At 40.1% G+C, this 14,683-nt stretch overlaps 1 protein-coding gene across 2 annotated transcripts in view; it reads right to left on the reverse strand.

Annotated features, from left to right (window-relative positions):
• Positions 1 to 9,358, reverse strand: part of LOC102872926 (acidic mammalian chitinase-like) — a 51,363-nt gene extending 42,005 nt beyond the window's left edge. Inside the window, exons 1-11 of one of the 2 annotated variants that reach the window (XM_006899286.1) lie at positions 9,334 to 9,358; positions 8,927 to 8,956; positions 6,918 to 7,119; positions 5,744 to 5,800; positions 5,481 to 5,646; positions 5,107 to 5,231; positions 4,826 to 4,949; positions 3,604 to 3,789; positions 3,016 to 3,135; positions 2,756 to 2,897; positions 1,643 to 1,902 (exon numbers count right to left, since the gene is read on the reverse strand). In XM_006899286.1, coding sequence (XP_006899348.1) covers positions 1,643 to 1,902; positions 2,756 to 2,897; positions 3,016 to 3,135; positions 3,604 to 3,789; positions 4,826 to 4,949; positions 5,107 to 5,231; positions 5,481 to 5,646; positions 5,744 to 5,800; positions 6,918 to 7,119; positions 8,927 to 8,956; positions 9,334 to 9,358 — 1,437 coding nt within the window. Of the gene's footprint in view, positions 1 to 1,642; positions 1,903 to 2,755; positions 2,898 to 3,015; positions 3,136 to 3,603; positions 3,790 to 4,825; positions 4,950 to 5,106; positions 5,232 to 5,480; positions 5,647 to 5,743; positions 5,801 to 6,917; positions 7,120 to 8,926; positions 8,957 to 9,333 lie in introns of those variants that run through there. The other variant, XM_006899287.1, reaches the window with a different exon arrangement.
• Positions 9,359 to 14,683: the final 5,325 nt, after the last annotated feature.

Consider the following 14,683-nt stretch of genomic DNA (forward strand, 5'->3'; position numbering starts at 1 on the left):
TTGTAAGGAGAGACTGGTCCTTGGAGAAAGACATCATGCTTGGGAGGGTGGAGGGCAGGCACAGGAGGGGAAGGCCCTCTGGGAGATGAATTGATTTGGTGACTGGGGCAATCAGGATGGGTGTGTCAGAGATGGTGCGATTGGCACAAGACAGAGCAGAGTTCAGGGCTGTTGTACATAAGGTCCCTATGAGTCACAAGCGACTTGACGGCACATAACAACAACAACAACAACACGAGTAATGCATCTGAACCCTGACCATTCTCACCATCTCTGACATCTCAGCCACCATCTCACTCCATCTTGTTTAGGATCTTCCTCTGACTCTCTTTGCCTTTCCAAGCATGATGTCCTTCTCCAAAGACTAGCTCCTTCTAACAGCAATACAGGGTTGAGGGGAATCCTTTACATAAGCCAGCTCATTTACTAGTTAGAGCCTTTATGAAGTATTCTGTTAGTGGAAAGAAGTTGCATTGCCATCTCAAAGGCATGAGATTTCCAACAGCTGCACTGGGGGAGGAATATGGGCAATCTCTTCCTGTGCAATTAACTGCCTCTGAAAACTTAGTGGAGAGTCAGCTGGGAGTTGATTCTGAGTTGACAATACATAAAAACAAGAACATTTCTTTTGTCTTATCCTGTATCCTGATGTTTTAAAATTCTGCTCAAATTCACTTCCTTTCTTCTTTTCATATATGCGGTACCTTCAACTCTTCTACCTCATAAGTATGTCAACAAAGGAATGCCATCAATGCATTTGCGTGTGGGTCCTCCTTATAGGAATCATACACAATTGCATTCTCTTACCCTCATCTGAGTGCATATTGTGTGAATGAAGGGATCAGCTATCTAAACTGAATGCCTCTGTTTCTGTCATCTAGCACTCAGGAAAGAGCTGTACACATTGTAGATGTACACTGTGGAAACCTATATGGTTGGTGGGATGGTCGATTGTATACTGTTGGAATATTAGAATTAATTGCATCTAAGATCCTTCAAGGGAAAGTCTGCGGTTAGGGACCTCTCCAAAGTACTGCAGAGCAATGGTATCTCTTTGGAGACCAAGGTGCGTCTGATACAGGCCATGGTCTTTGCTATCACTTGTTATGCATCAGAGAGTTGGACAATGACTAAGGAGGATAGAAGGAGAATTGATGCCTTTGAGCTGTGGTGCTGGAGAAGAGTATTGAGAATACCATGGACTGCCAGGAAAACAAACAGATTCATCCTGGAAAGGGTCAAACTGGGCTGCTCCTTGGAGGCAAGGATTCTGAGGCTCCGTCTAACATACTTTGGACATGTTGCAAGAAGGGACAGGTCCTTGGAGAGGGACATCATGCTTGGTAGGGTGGAGGGACAGTGCAGAAGGGGAAGGCCCCCTATGAAGTGGATTGATTCAGTGACTGGGGTAATTGGGATGGGTGTGTCAGAGACGGTGCAATTGGCACAAGACAGAGCAGAATTTAGGGCTGTTGTACATAGGGTTGCTATGGGTCACAAGCAACTTGACGGCACATAACAACAACAACAACAACAAGATCCTTCAAATAAAGAAGTAGGAGTCATTGTTCAATAATGCTCAACCATTTATTTCACAATAATTTCTGAGGATGGAATGAGCAAGGCGGTATCAGCAAACTTATCACCAGTTGCAACAGGAGCAGGAGGCATCAAAGACAAGGCCAGCCTGACAATGCTGAGTGAAAGTCTGGCCGTTCACACAGTTGTAGAAGGCATTTTTGTTAGTGGGGTCAGGGTACAGACCACTGGCCCTTTTGGCACAGAATCCACTGCCACTGGAGCTTCCCCCAGAGCTGCTGCTGCCGCTGCCGCTGCCACTACCTCCCCCAGTGCTGGGAGCCTCGGTGATGGGAGCAATGGGCTGGGCAGGGGCTTTGCAACCTGAAAGAAAAGAAGCCAAGTCATGAGCCCTTTAGCTTTATTCAGTGATGCCTGAGGACTTAACTCTTCCCTCCATGTCTCTGCATACTTCAGTCTGATAAGTTCTCCAACTTTTTACTTTCCTCTTCATCTTCCTTCATCAAGGCACAGCTCATTTTTACTTTCTTCCTGGATCACACAGTGCTTTAAGACTTTTCATTTCTGTAAACTCACATGGTATTTTTTTAATCTCTTCTTTTTGCCAATTACTCATATTCTAATATATTGTCTTGTCATTATCTAACTTTGCCATTGTCTCAGTCCTTTTTATATTTTATAAATTTTTTTAATTTTAGTTGTTATTTTAATGAAATTATCTCTCCAACCTGTCTTTACAACAGATTGTAAAGGGCTGTAGAATAGATACCGCCATTTACATCCTTTAGATGCCCTAGGATTCTTAGATTTTATACATAGTTAAGCACTTAGCTACTAACCAAAATGCTGGTGGTTTGAATCTACCAAGAGATGCCTTGCAAGGCAGGCCAGGTGATCTATTTCTGGTAAGTTATAGTATAAAAACCTTCTGAAGCAGTTCTACTCTGACACACATGGGGTCACAATGAGTTGAGATTTACTCATTGACAGCTAGCATAACAAGAATATCTAGCAGATGTTAAAAATAAAGTACTTGTAAAATGAATGATGGAAAAAGACATTTTAAAGGGCCCTGATTGCTCTCTCTACCACTAATGAATCTCTACTACGCATGAAAAGCACAATTGTGGTAAAATCACTGTACAAAGATTTTCATGAAAATCGCTGACATTTTTCTCAAGTCCGAGGCTGGGATCCTTGCTGTCCCCTCACTCACTTGCGCTCTCCAGGCCCAGGGCACTCTTCAGGGTGTTGATCAGGGGGAATTTGCCCTGGTTACAGAAAGTGCCTGTGAAGTCATCCAAATCAATGGCCCAGACCATGGCGCCTCCAAAGTTGTTCTTCATCAGCCAATCAGCCTATTGTAATCAGAGAGAAATGAAATTAAATGTATGCATCAGATCCAACTATGGCTTTAAGATTGCAAATGAAAAAAAAGGACTCATGGACAACAATGTTTCAAACAACACAAATTACCTTAATTTTGAAGCTCCTGGTATTGTCATATCCAAGCCACTCATTGCCTTTGTAAGCATAGGGGACATCCTCAGCAGCTTCCCACACTTCAGTAGCTCCACTCTTTAGGAAGGGACAGATCTAAGAGCATAGAAGGAACAGGTCATTAGATGAAGTGTCCATAGCAAGCCTAAAAGGTCACTGGTGGAAAAAGAAGAAAGAGATTCATGAACACTAGTTGAAGAGGGAGAGCTCTATCAGAAAATATCTCGGATTTGGTATTCCATATCCCATTTTGGTCATTTTAGTGCTGGGAGAATATCTGAACTGGAGAATTTTTCTGGTTGGTGGAGGTTGTATAGAGTAACATGGCTTTATTAATGTGATGTCCTAGTCTCATCCAGTCTGAAGAGCCCTGGGGTTCCAGCTCAAGTTGTGCAACATGATTCCTCAGAGGAATTATCATCCCTCTCATTCAAAATATCCATGGCCAGCCATCATCAAACCCAACTGCATGCTAAATAGAATAAAGAAGTGTTGAATGATGTAATCTTTACAAAGATCAAGAAAAAGCCCTTTACCCTCCCTCTAAAATTTCCAAGTACATACCTCGTAATAGGCCCAGAATCCAGACTGCCTGGTGTAGGGACCAGCAGGGCCAGGACCAGTGGTAGGGGCACCAATTCCATGGTTGGACGGGTTGCTCAAGAGGAAGGTGTGTCCATAGGCTGGGAATCCAACGATGAGCTTCTCAGCTGGGGCTCCATTGTCCTTCCAGTAGTTCATGGCATAGTCCTACAATAGCAGTAGATTAATGAGATCCCATATATGCCTAGCAATGGGCTAATCACTATTATTAGCTAATATCTTTTGGTGTAGTTGTGCATGCTGCACATAGTGTTTGAAACATATCTGAGATCCTCGATGGTATATATCTATTAAAATAGCCTGTGCCTATCTTAATTACCTTCTTTTTATAATATCCCTGTGTATAGAGTTTACATGGCGGACAGTGTTTTGTGGAGCTCCCCAGTTAAAACAAGTTTGGAAGCAGGAATGGCATCCACTTCAGAAATAGCTTGCCCCCAGAAACTCTGTGAACTTGGAGAAACGATGAATGTTATACAAGTGCTCAGGTCTTTTGTTCATAGGGTCACTAAGAGTTCTTTACGACTCAATGGCACTTAACAACAACAACATAGAGTTTACATAGACTTTCCTCACTAATTGTATCTGAGAAACATATCTATATGTATATCTGATAGAAGGACTCAATTTTTCTTTTTCATAATCTCCTGATCTGATCCATTGCTAAAATTCTGTATGACAAATATGTGCAAAAGATTAGTAGAAAATAGAAAAGGTGAATGGGGATCAGGAAAAAGACAAAAGTGGAAGAATTGCTTCATAAGTTTATTTAAATATGAGTGATAGTAACTCTTTTGAATTTCTAATAAGTAGACATTAGTAAAACAACAACAGTCAATTGAGGGGCTAGTTCTTAGAAAAGTACATTATGTTTGCAAAGGTGGAGGGTCAGAATAAGAGAGGAAGACCCTCAATGAGATAGATTGATAGTTATTCTAACAATGGGCCCAAGTATCAGAGATCATATGATGTCTGATAGGGCAGGATTCAGGTCTGTTGTTCAATAGGATTATTTTGAGTCGTAGTTGACTCAATGGCACTTAAAAACAATAAGACGTCAATTGATTCTAGTAATATACTTTGCTATTTGAGAAAACTACTGAATTTACAGTGCCTCTTTTTTTTCTGAATTTCTATGTGATTTACAACACCAGTCCTGGTCTGGCAGTGAATCTGGACTCACCACATTGAGGTAGGCGTTGCTGCCAGTGTCACTGGGATACTTGTACAGGGGGCTGTTCTCACCAGTGTAGCCTTCCCAGGAGCCATGCAGATCATAGGTCATGACATGGATGTAGTCCAGGTACCTGAGAGAGGAAAAAATATTTAAAAGAATTTCTGATGTTTATTTCCTACATCCACTAAGGCTAAAGATGACATTTCCATAGTCTGAACAGTAGGCATCCTGATTCTTGCATGACACCTGATGCTCCCAGAAGAGTTAAGGGACAAGTCACAACTCACTGGGACAGCTGGGGGATCTCATAGCCAGACTGGATGTTGGAGATGCCAGCAGCCACTGCAGCGGTGACCATCAGCCTGGGCTTGTTGATTTGCTTGGCCTCCTGCTCAAAAGCTTCACGCATTTCCTATTTGTATGTAAGAAGGAGGAAGCCTATGAATGTCAAATTTATGTTTGCTGTCACAAATACTCTTTGAAATCACATGAATGCCATTTATTCTCATTCTTCAGCACCCTCACTAGAAAGTGGTCTCCAAGTCTTTGATCTCAACTGAGATTTTGGGCAACAAGGGTTTTCTGTATGGCCTCAGTGATCTTTTGGAGGAGAACAGTTTTTATGTTCTTTTCCGTCAATATGATACGATGTTCAACTCACCTGCACCAGGACGGTGAAGAGGTGCTTGTCCTGAGGAGGGCTTCCGCGAGAGCCAGGGTACTCCCAGTCAAAGTCCAGCCCATCAAACTCATACTGGCGCAGGAACTTGATGACTGACTTGATGAAAGTCTGGCGGTTCTCAGGAGTGGACACCATGGTAGTGAAACTGAGAGAAATCCAAGAAAGGTAGGATGAGGGAATGCCTTAGTATTGGAATCTTGTGGTAAAATTAGATAGAGGAGTTGTCTAACAAAAGAACTTACGGAGCGGTTCCAAAGTTCCAGCCACCAATAGCCAGGAGAGTTTTCAGTTGACTGTTTCTAAGGTAAAAGAAAATGTTAAGTTAGAAAAAAATAAAAAAAGGAAGAAAAGGAAGCTATTTCAACGTTAGCTATTAGGATGAATGAGAAGCCAGAAAATGTCTAATGTAGTCTCTTGTGCTGGTTTCTACACTGGTCTATCAGCTTGTTGTTGTCAATAACTGTGGTGGTTTGCATGTTGTGAAGCTGGAAGCTGTGTCACCAGAAAAATCAGGAATGATAGGTTTTAGTGGAGTTTCTGGAATAAGGCAAACCAGGAAGAAAGACTTTGAATTTTTCATCTGAATTATCAGTCAAGGAAAACGTTATGGAGCACAAGAGATCATTGTCAGGTAGAGTGCCGGAAGATGCAAACATACCAACGGTCATGAAGATAGTGCCAGACTAGGCAACATTTTATTCTGTTAAACCTGAGGTTACCATGAATGAGATAACAAATAACAATAGATAACAACAACTTGACTTATCTTCGTGATTATCCTTGTTTCCTAAAATAAGAGAGTGGTGTGAATAAGTTTGCTATGGTTGATATGATTCAGTGTCTCTACAGTTTGAATTTCTGCCCTGGGAATGAAATCCATTTCTCTAGGGACTGAGGAAGTGCTTATCAGTGATTGCTTCCAAATGGAAGACTGTTTTCATCTGGGCCTACAAGTGCTTTTCTAAATCTGCCTTGGCAACTGAGTTGGATTTCGACTGACGATTGTCTTCTGTGAGCCAGTCCCTACGTCCAATATCAGCGTTATAACTGCAGTGGAAGTAATAAGAAAGCTCAGAACTTATCCACGTGATGCTTATTGACTTGTTTGAAATTTCAGTCTAAAATCTACTGTGGATCGTTTTGCTCAAAGTATTTTTGCGTGAGGATTAAACAGTTTTTAACTGCAGTTCTTTCAATGCTTGGAGTCTTTGAGTGATGAAAATGTTTAAGTGCTCAACTGCTTTCCAAAACAGAGATTTAATCCACCCAGAGGAATCTCAGAGGAAAGAGTTGGCTACCTCTTTTGAAAAATCAGCCACTGAAGCACACCCAGGGAGCAATTCTACTCTCAAACACAAGGGGCTGCTACGAATCAGAATGTATTTGATGCCAGCTAATTGGTTGCTTAGTTCTTACTTGTTTTTCAGGCCATTGAAAGCTTGGTAGAGAGTCACATCATTCCACTCGATGGTGGTGATCTCGTTGTTGCTCATCCCAGCAAAGGCATAGATGAGGTGAGTACAGAGGCAAGGGTCGATGTTGTCAGGCTTGAAGCGTCCCAGGCCTGGCCGGTACTGGGCCCAGTTGGTGAAGTAGCATGTCAGCTGGTAGGCGGAACCTGTTACCCAGGAGAAAAAGGTGAGAAATTATTACAGGGGAAGATTCCTGGGAAGTTACAGACTTCTTAAGAAACCACAGGTTTCCAAAGAACTCTCTCCCCTCCGTGTTAAGTCTTGAAGATCTGTGTGAGACTCTGGTGTGTCACAGCAAGCCTATAATTAGCAAGGAATTCAGTATTGAAATTAGCTCCACCTTGCAAATAAAGATGTGAAGGACTTTAGAAATCACCTTTAGCTTGTAAACAGATTTAGACGTAATTTAACCTCCTCTAGACCTTTATTGTTCAGGCCTTTCGTTCATAGGGTCGCTATGAGTCGTCTACGACTCGATGTCACGAAACAACAAAAACAAGACGTTTATAGTCACAGTTACTAATAGTCCCAGTTTCTAATGCTTGCTCAGCACTTATTATATAACAACTCCTGTTCCTACCAAGCCCTGCTCTGAATAATTTGTTAAGATTAACCTTTTAACCTCACTGTAACTCTCTGAGCCCAAATAGGATGGGATACCCCTAGTTAGCACTTGTGACTATATCCTTTGGTAGTGGTGGCAGTGGTTGCCTTTGGGTATATTTCAACTCATGGCTACCCAGTGTATTACAAGGTCAAACTGCTCTGTAGGAAATTTTTTTTGGTTACAATCTTAATGAAAATAGATTTCCCAATGGGTTTTTGTTTTGTTGTTGTTTTTCTTTTTTTTTTTTTTTTTGCACAATAGTACTGGGTGAGTTTTAACCAACCATTAAGTTGGCAAAACTCAACGCGTCTCTGTCAAGGCAGAATCAACTCATAGCTGACAGGAAGTAGCTAAGAGAATACGCCGTCCCCTTTTCCTTATGACTCAGGGTGAAGTCTCTCTCAGGGAGGAGTGATAGGGAATGGCAAAGGTTACACTGACAAAGAAGATTAATCAGAACTGGCTTTGACAAGCACTGTGGCATTTGGACAAGAACAAACTGGGAGGAGGGTAGAGAGAATAGTGCAACAATGAATGAGTGGAAGCCCAAAATCTCTGTAAATGTTTATGAAAATTAATAAAATATAATTATAGAAAAAAAAAACCTCATAGCTGACCCTTCAGTGGCTTTTCAGAGATTGTAAATTGCATGGGAGGAGACTGCCCATTTAGGGCTTTGAACCATCTGCTTTTGGTTGGCAGTACAACTCCTTAACCACAAGGTCACCAGAGCTCCCTTTAGCTTAGCAGCTGAACACAAATTCTTTATACCACCTGGGGACTTTATCTCCTTAGCAAACTGTATAATAATTCCACCCAGGGAAGAATGAAATATAACTGACACCTGGTTTCTGATTTGGGTTCTGCTATGTTCTCCCTCCATTACCTGGGATGAGTTATATCATCTATCTCTGCCTTAGTTTACTGGTCTGTGAGGTGGGGTGGCTACATCTTTCCTGTTCACTTCACAGAGAAAACTTCTCTTTAAAGAGAATAAATTGTTATATGCTTTAGCAGAGTAAAAGGCACCATTGTTGATGCTTTTCTTTTTATGTTGTTGTTAACATTTCTTTTTAAGACCACTATGCTTCAACTTTGAGGTTTCTCAGGCAGATGATCACCATTTCTTTAAACTTTAGTAGGGAATTTCCAATTCTTTAAAGAAATGGACAGTGTTCAGATCTCTTGTTCATAGGGTCACTATGAGTTGTAATTGACTTGATGGCACCTAACAACGAAGAAATGAATTAATAATCTTTGTAGTAGATGGAAAGAGGGCAATACTGAGTATCCTAATTATAAAGAAACAAAAAGGAAAATACACTGGTTCATCCAAGAACACTTACCTAGCTCAGCTGTGAGGAGAAGCAGCAGACCTTTAAGCAAGAGAGAAAAAAAAATGGTGAGTTAGAATAAGTGAACAGAGGAAGTCTATAAACTAGTGACTTCATGTTAGTATGAATTTTGCATATTCTTTGTTTTACTCTCTGGGTTCTTTTAGGAGCCTGAAGTCTGCAGGTTATCTCACTTTCTCCTGAAATCCACTAAAAGTACCATGGCCGTTTAAAGATCAGCCAAGGGGGAGATTGACTAGGAGGTAATGCTATAGAAAAACCTATCACCAAGGAAGGAACCACAGGTTGAAAGAATTAGCTCAAGTATTTTTGTTTGGATTAGAAAGTAAAAGAGTTTTAAAGGGCAGGAAAACAAGGAGAGAATAGCTTACAGACACAGAGTAGAGGCAGCTCCTTACCACTGAGGAGGGTGAGCTTCGCCATCTTGCCTTAGTGTGGAGTCTCCTTCAGCCAGTGTGCTTTTTATACCTTCTCCAACTTCTCCTGTGATTTATCAGGTTTGCCTTTATCACGACTGACTTTACATTGAATGTTGATATTGGCCATACTCTCAAAGTTCAAACCCATTTAAGAACCCATTAGAGGTAGAGAAACAATATTATCTTTATTTTATTACATAAGAAGAAAAGTTCAAGCCTAGGAACCATGCTAATAAGTTCCATAATGGAGAAGCTTATATAATTAAAAATTGTTTATGTAGAATTTATAGACTCTACATAACAAATGGAGATTATGGACTATGAACTCTGGATAGGGAGGCAACTGAACAGGTGGCTATTTCACAAATTCTCTTTGACAGGCAGAAATCCTAGCTTTGCATTCATTTATTCTTTACAGTCATTTATTATTTATTGCAAAAATCAATGTCTTCCCTTAAGGCAAACAATAGAGCACTTTAGCTACTTAGTGTTTTAGCTCTCAAATTTATTACTTTTTTTCCTTATTCAAGCCCTACTCTATCCCAATCTTCTGTCCTTAAAAATGGCTCTTGATGTCTTTTTTCTGTTCAGGCTTTTTCTACTATAGTGAGTGCTTCCCGACGTGCCTCTAAGCCTAATGGTGATGCTTTACCAGCTGTTCCTTGCCCTAAGCCAGCTCATCTATCTGATTCCCATATTTCTGTGAAAGTTTCCATAGCTTTTCAGGCTGCTGAGGTTCTCACAATATTAAATAATCACGATTGGCACCTCTACTCAGAACCCTCAATTTCATCCCCGCTCTGTGAGCCCCGGCAGCCCAGCGGCAAGAAGCTGTGCTGCAATCCCTAAGGCACATAGTTGGAGTTCACCAGCTGCTCTGAGAAAGCAGCATGGACAATCTCCTCCCCTGCAATTTACTGCCTCTGAAAACCAACCAGAGGGTCAACCATGGGCCAGTTCCGACTTGGCTGTACACCACAACAACTACCTGGTCTTGGAGTTCGTCACTTTGGAGAGTTTATGGTATACAGCTTCCTTCCTATGTACGGTCCACCTATCCTGGAGTCTTTCATGGCTCCCCATTGCCTCTATCCTTCACTTGTCCCCAAGATCCTCAATATTCTGGTCTTTTCTTTCAAGACTTGCCTCCTGTTCACCTCTTAGTATAAATCTGTACCTTAAAGAACACAGTTCTCTCTACTCAAAACTAGTCTCATCTCCAAACTTCTGCTGAGGCCATCCTATCTGTCTAGAATCTAGACTGTTATCCTCCCACTCTTAAAGGGCTAGCTCAAGAACTCCCCACCATGATATCTTTGTCACTGTCAAGGCTGAAAGGGATTACTTTGCCTATCTGTTTCTCTGGCTGTGTATTTGTACTATCCAGACAACTCATTACTTATTTTCATGGACCATATATAGGGAAGGAGAGTGAAATAGTGGGAAAAGCCACACAGATTGAGGGTCAAGTCTTCTTTACAACTTATTAAAATCTACTGCCATTAACTTGATTCCAAATCATGATGACTTTATAGGACAGTATAGAAAGGTAGAACTAAACTGCTCATAGAGTTTCCGAGGCTGCACATCTTTATGGAAGCAGATTTCATTGTTACTTTTCCTCTTATTAGGTGTATGAAAATTCCTTAATCTTACTTTCCTAATTTTCAAAAGGATAATATAAATGCAGACTGGGCTTAGAAGAGGCTGTGTCACTAGGGACATTATTGCCAAAGTCAGATGGATCTGGGCAGAAACAGAGAGTACCAGAAGAATGTCTATCTGTGTTTCATTGACTATGCAAAGACATTTGACTGTGTGGATCACAATATTGTGGCTAACCTTGAGGAAAAGGGGAATCTTAAAATACTTGATTGTGCTTATATGAAACCTATACTTGGACCAAGAAACAGTCCTCAGAAAAGAGCAAGGAAAAACTTCATTGTTCAAAATCAGGAAAGGAGTGCATCAGGGATACATCCTGTCCCCGTACATTTTCAGTGTATGTGCAGAACAGATCACTTGGAAATCAGGGCTTTATGAAAAGGAGTGTGGCGTCAGGATTGGAAGAAGGCTCATCAACAACCTACGATATGCAGATGACACAACCTTGTTTGCTGAAATTAAGGAGGACCTGGAGCACTTGCTATAAAAGGTCAAGCATTTAGCCTAAAATATGGATTGAAGCTCAACATCAAGAAGAAAAAGATTCTCACCACTGGTCCAATTGACAGCACCATATTAGAAGGAGAAGAGATTGAGGTTGTTAACAATTACAGCTTGTTTGGATCCATAATCAACATTCTTAACACCAACAGTCAGGCAAATTGCATTGGGGAAAATCTGCTTTCATGGACCTCTGCAGAGTGCTAAAGAGTAACGATGTCAGTTTAAATACAAATGTGCACCTAATCCAGGCCATGGTCATATCAATTACTTATTATGCTTTAAAGAGTTGGACAATGACTAAAGATGACAGAAGAATAGATGACTTTGAATTGTGGTGCTGGAGACGAGTCTTGAACATACCATAGACTGCCAAGAAAACAAATAGGTTTGTCTTGGAGAGGGTAAAACCAAGTCTCTCCTAGGATTTCAAAGCTCCACTTCACATGTTTTGGTCACATGGCCCATAGAAATTGGTCCTTGGAGAAGGATATCATGCTCAGAAGGGTGGATGGACAGTGTGGAAGAGGGAGACCCCAGATGAGATGGGCTTATACAGTGGCTGGTGCTATGGGAGTTGATGTGTCAGAGTTAGCGAAATTGGCTCAGACAGAGAAGGGTTCAGAGCTGCTGTACACAGGGTTGTTGCTATACATTGTAGGTGACTCAATGGCACATAAAAACAGTAACATATTATGACATGTTTGAAATCAGGGGTGATATCCACTTTCTAAATAACATGCCTCTGGAAACTCTATGAACTTGATAAATGTCAATAGTTATGGAGGGGCTTCAGGCCATTTGTTCATAAGATTGCTACAAGTCGGGCTCGACTCAAAGGCAGTCAACAACAAAATAACAATACAAATGCCTAGGATGGGCAATCTCCATCTGTCTCTGAAGGCCCACTGGAGGATAAGCTATGGGTCAGTTCTGACTGGACAGCACACAACAACAACAACTTTGTAAAGAAGTTCTAAGCATTACATAAAAGATACGTAAAAGCCCTAGGAGATAATAAACTAGAAATGATAGTTTGAACTGGAAAAGATAGAAATGTGATTCCTCTATTGTTTCAAAGATCAATCCCAATGTAAAATAGTCACTCAAGTAAGCATTTGTTAAGCTTCAAATGAGTTTCTTTTACAAGGGATAACATTATGAATATTTTTTACAAGGACAAATTGGTGCAAGGGCATCTTTGGGTAAGAGGATACTAATACTTATCAAATTGCATCTTATAGAATATAGTGTAGGTACATTGCCTGTATTAGCACAAACATCATGAACTTCAGTTGAGGTGATTTTTTTTTAACTAGAATAATGTTGATTAAGTCTTACTATCCTAAAAATAAGATATTGACTCAGTGCGCACACTAGGTACATCTGTGGAAAAGTTGAGTTTCTTTCATCTTGTGCTTCAGCCCCTCCAGGCTCCCATTGTCTCCCACTGTGCCCCTCTAGATGTGTTTTAGAATGTTTTTGTGTCTTCTTCTCCCTTAAATGTGAAGCAGGTAAGCTAGGACAAGTTATCAGTGTAGTATCTGGAACTCTTTGCTTGTGCAAATCAATTCTAGAACATGTCTTACCTTTGATTCATATTGGGTTTCCAATCTGTACAATAAGGTTGAGGTCTTGACCTTATGTACTTATTCACACAGTGGAAAACTCTCAGGTGAGTTTGAGGAAGTTTGCAATCCTTTGTACTAGTTGAGTAAGAGAATTGGTTGTTTTGAAATTCTCTCAACTTGATTGTAAACATTTGAAAATCTCATAGAGAACTACTAATATTGCTTTTTCTTGTCTTCTTTGTTCTCTTTCAATGATGTAAAAAAAAGGTACTGGGCATGACTCCAGGGCAAAGCTACACTAGACCATGCAAAGAACTCTAAGGACTAGGATCAGAACAGGGTATGAGGGGTATCGAAGATGAGAGAGCTACAAATTTCAAGCTATGTGTTAATGGATGAGAAAAACATCATTCGTAATGGAAATCCTTCCTCTTGAGAATAAGAATATTATAAGAAAGCCCATTTTCACTACTCTTATTCAATATTGTATTGGAAGTTCTAGACAAAGAAATAAAGCAAGAAAGGGAAAGAAGACTTATCAAAATAGGAAAGGGAAAAGTAAAATTATCTATAGTTACAAATAGATATATCTATATGTTTACACAAATATAAAATGGAGCTGGTTATGATTTAACAATCTCATGTGTTAGTATATATCCTAGAGATCTGAAGATGCACATACCTCAAAATACACATTTGTATTCATTACAGCATTATTAAGAACAGAAAACAATTGAATCAATATTAAGTGTTCATCAAGGGATTAATGTATAAGCAAAACGTGATACATAAGTACAGTGAAACACTATGCAACTATAAAGAACAATGCTAAATTTCCAAAACATATTACAACATGAATGTATCTGGAGTACAAAATGTTAAGCAAGCTTATCAGATAAGGACAAGTGTTGTAGGATCATAATTTTATAAGAAGATAAGATTAATTGTGTAACATATCACCAACTACTCATACACAAGTTCAAGCTGAAGTCAAAGAAAAGAAATCAAATCCACAGGAATCAAAATTTGACCTTAAGCATATCACAGTCGAATTTCAAAACCATCTCAGGAACAGCTTTGAGGTCTTTAACTCCAGTGAACGAAGACCAGATGAGCTGTGGGAGGATATCAAAACTATCATCCATGAAGAAGGCGAAAGATAATTACAAAGGCTGAAAAGGAAGAAAAGACGAAGATGGATGTCAGATGAGACTCTGAATATTGTGTTAGAGCACCGAGAAGCCAAAGCTAAAGGAAAAAAAAATCAAGAAATTAGATCTGAACAAAAACTGTCAAAGGGCATCTCAGATGACAAAGCAAGATATTATAATGAAATGCGCAAAGAGCTGGAGTCAGAAAATCAAAAGGATCAAACTTCTTCAGCATTTCTTAATTTGAATTGATTTATTAATTTGAATTGAAAAACAAATGCAAGTCATGAATGACAATTCTTAAGGATGCTTTGGGAAGAATGTTAAATGATCTAAGAAGCATTAAAAGATGGATGGAGTGTACACAATCACTATACCAGAAGGAATTGGCTGATGCAGAAAAATTTCATGAAACAACATATGAGCAAGAACCTCTGGTGA

The sequence above is a fragment of the Elephantulus edwardii genome, unplaced genomic scaffold (genome assembly GCF_000299155.1).
Source record: "Elephantulus edwardii isolate Elephantulus edwardi_28Jun2011 unplaced genomic scaffold, EleEdw1.0 scaffold00252, whole genome shotgun sequence".
In the NCBI taxonomy this organism is placed as follows: Eukaryota; Metazoa; Chordata; class Mammalia; order Macroscelidea; family Macroscelididae; genus Elephantulus; species Elephantulus edwardii.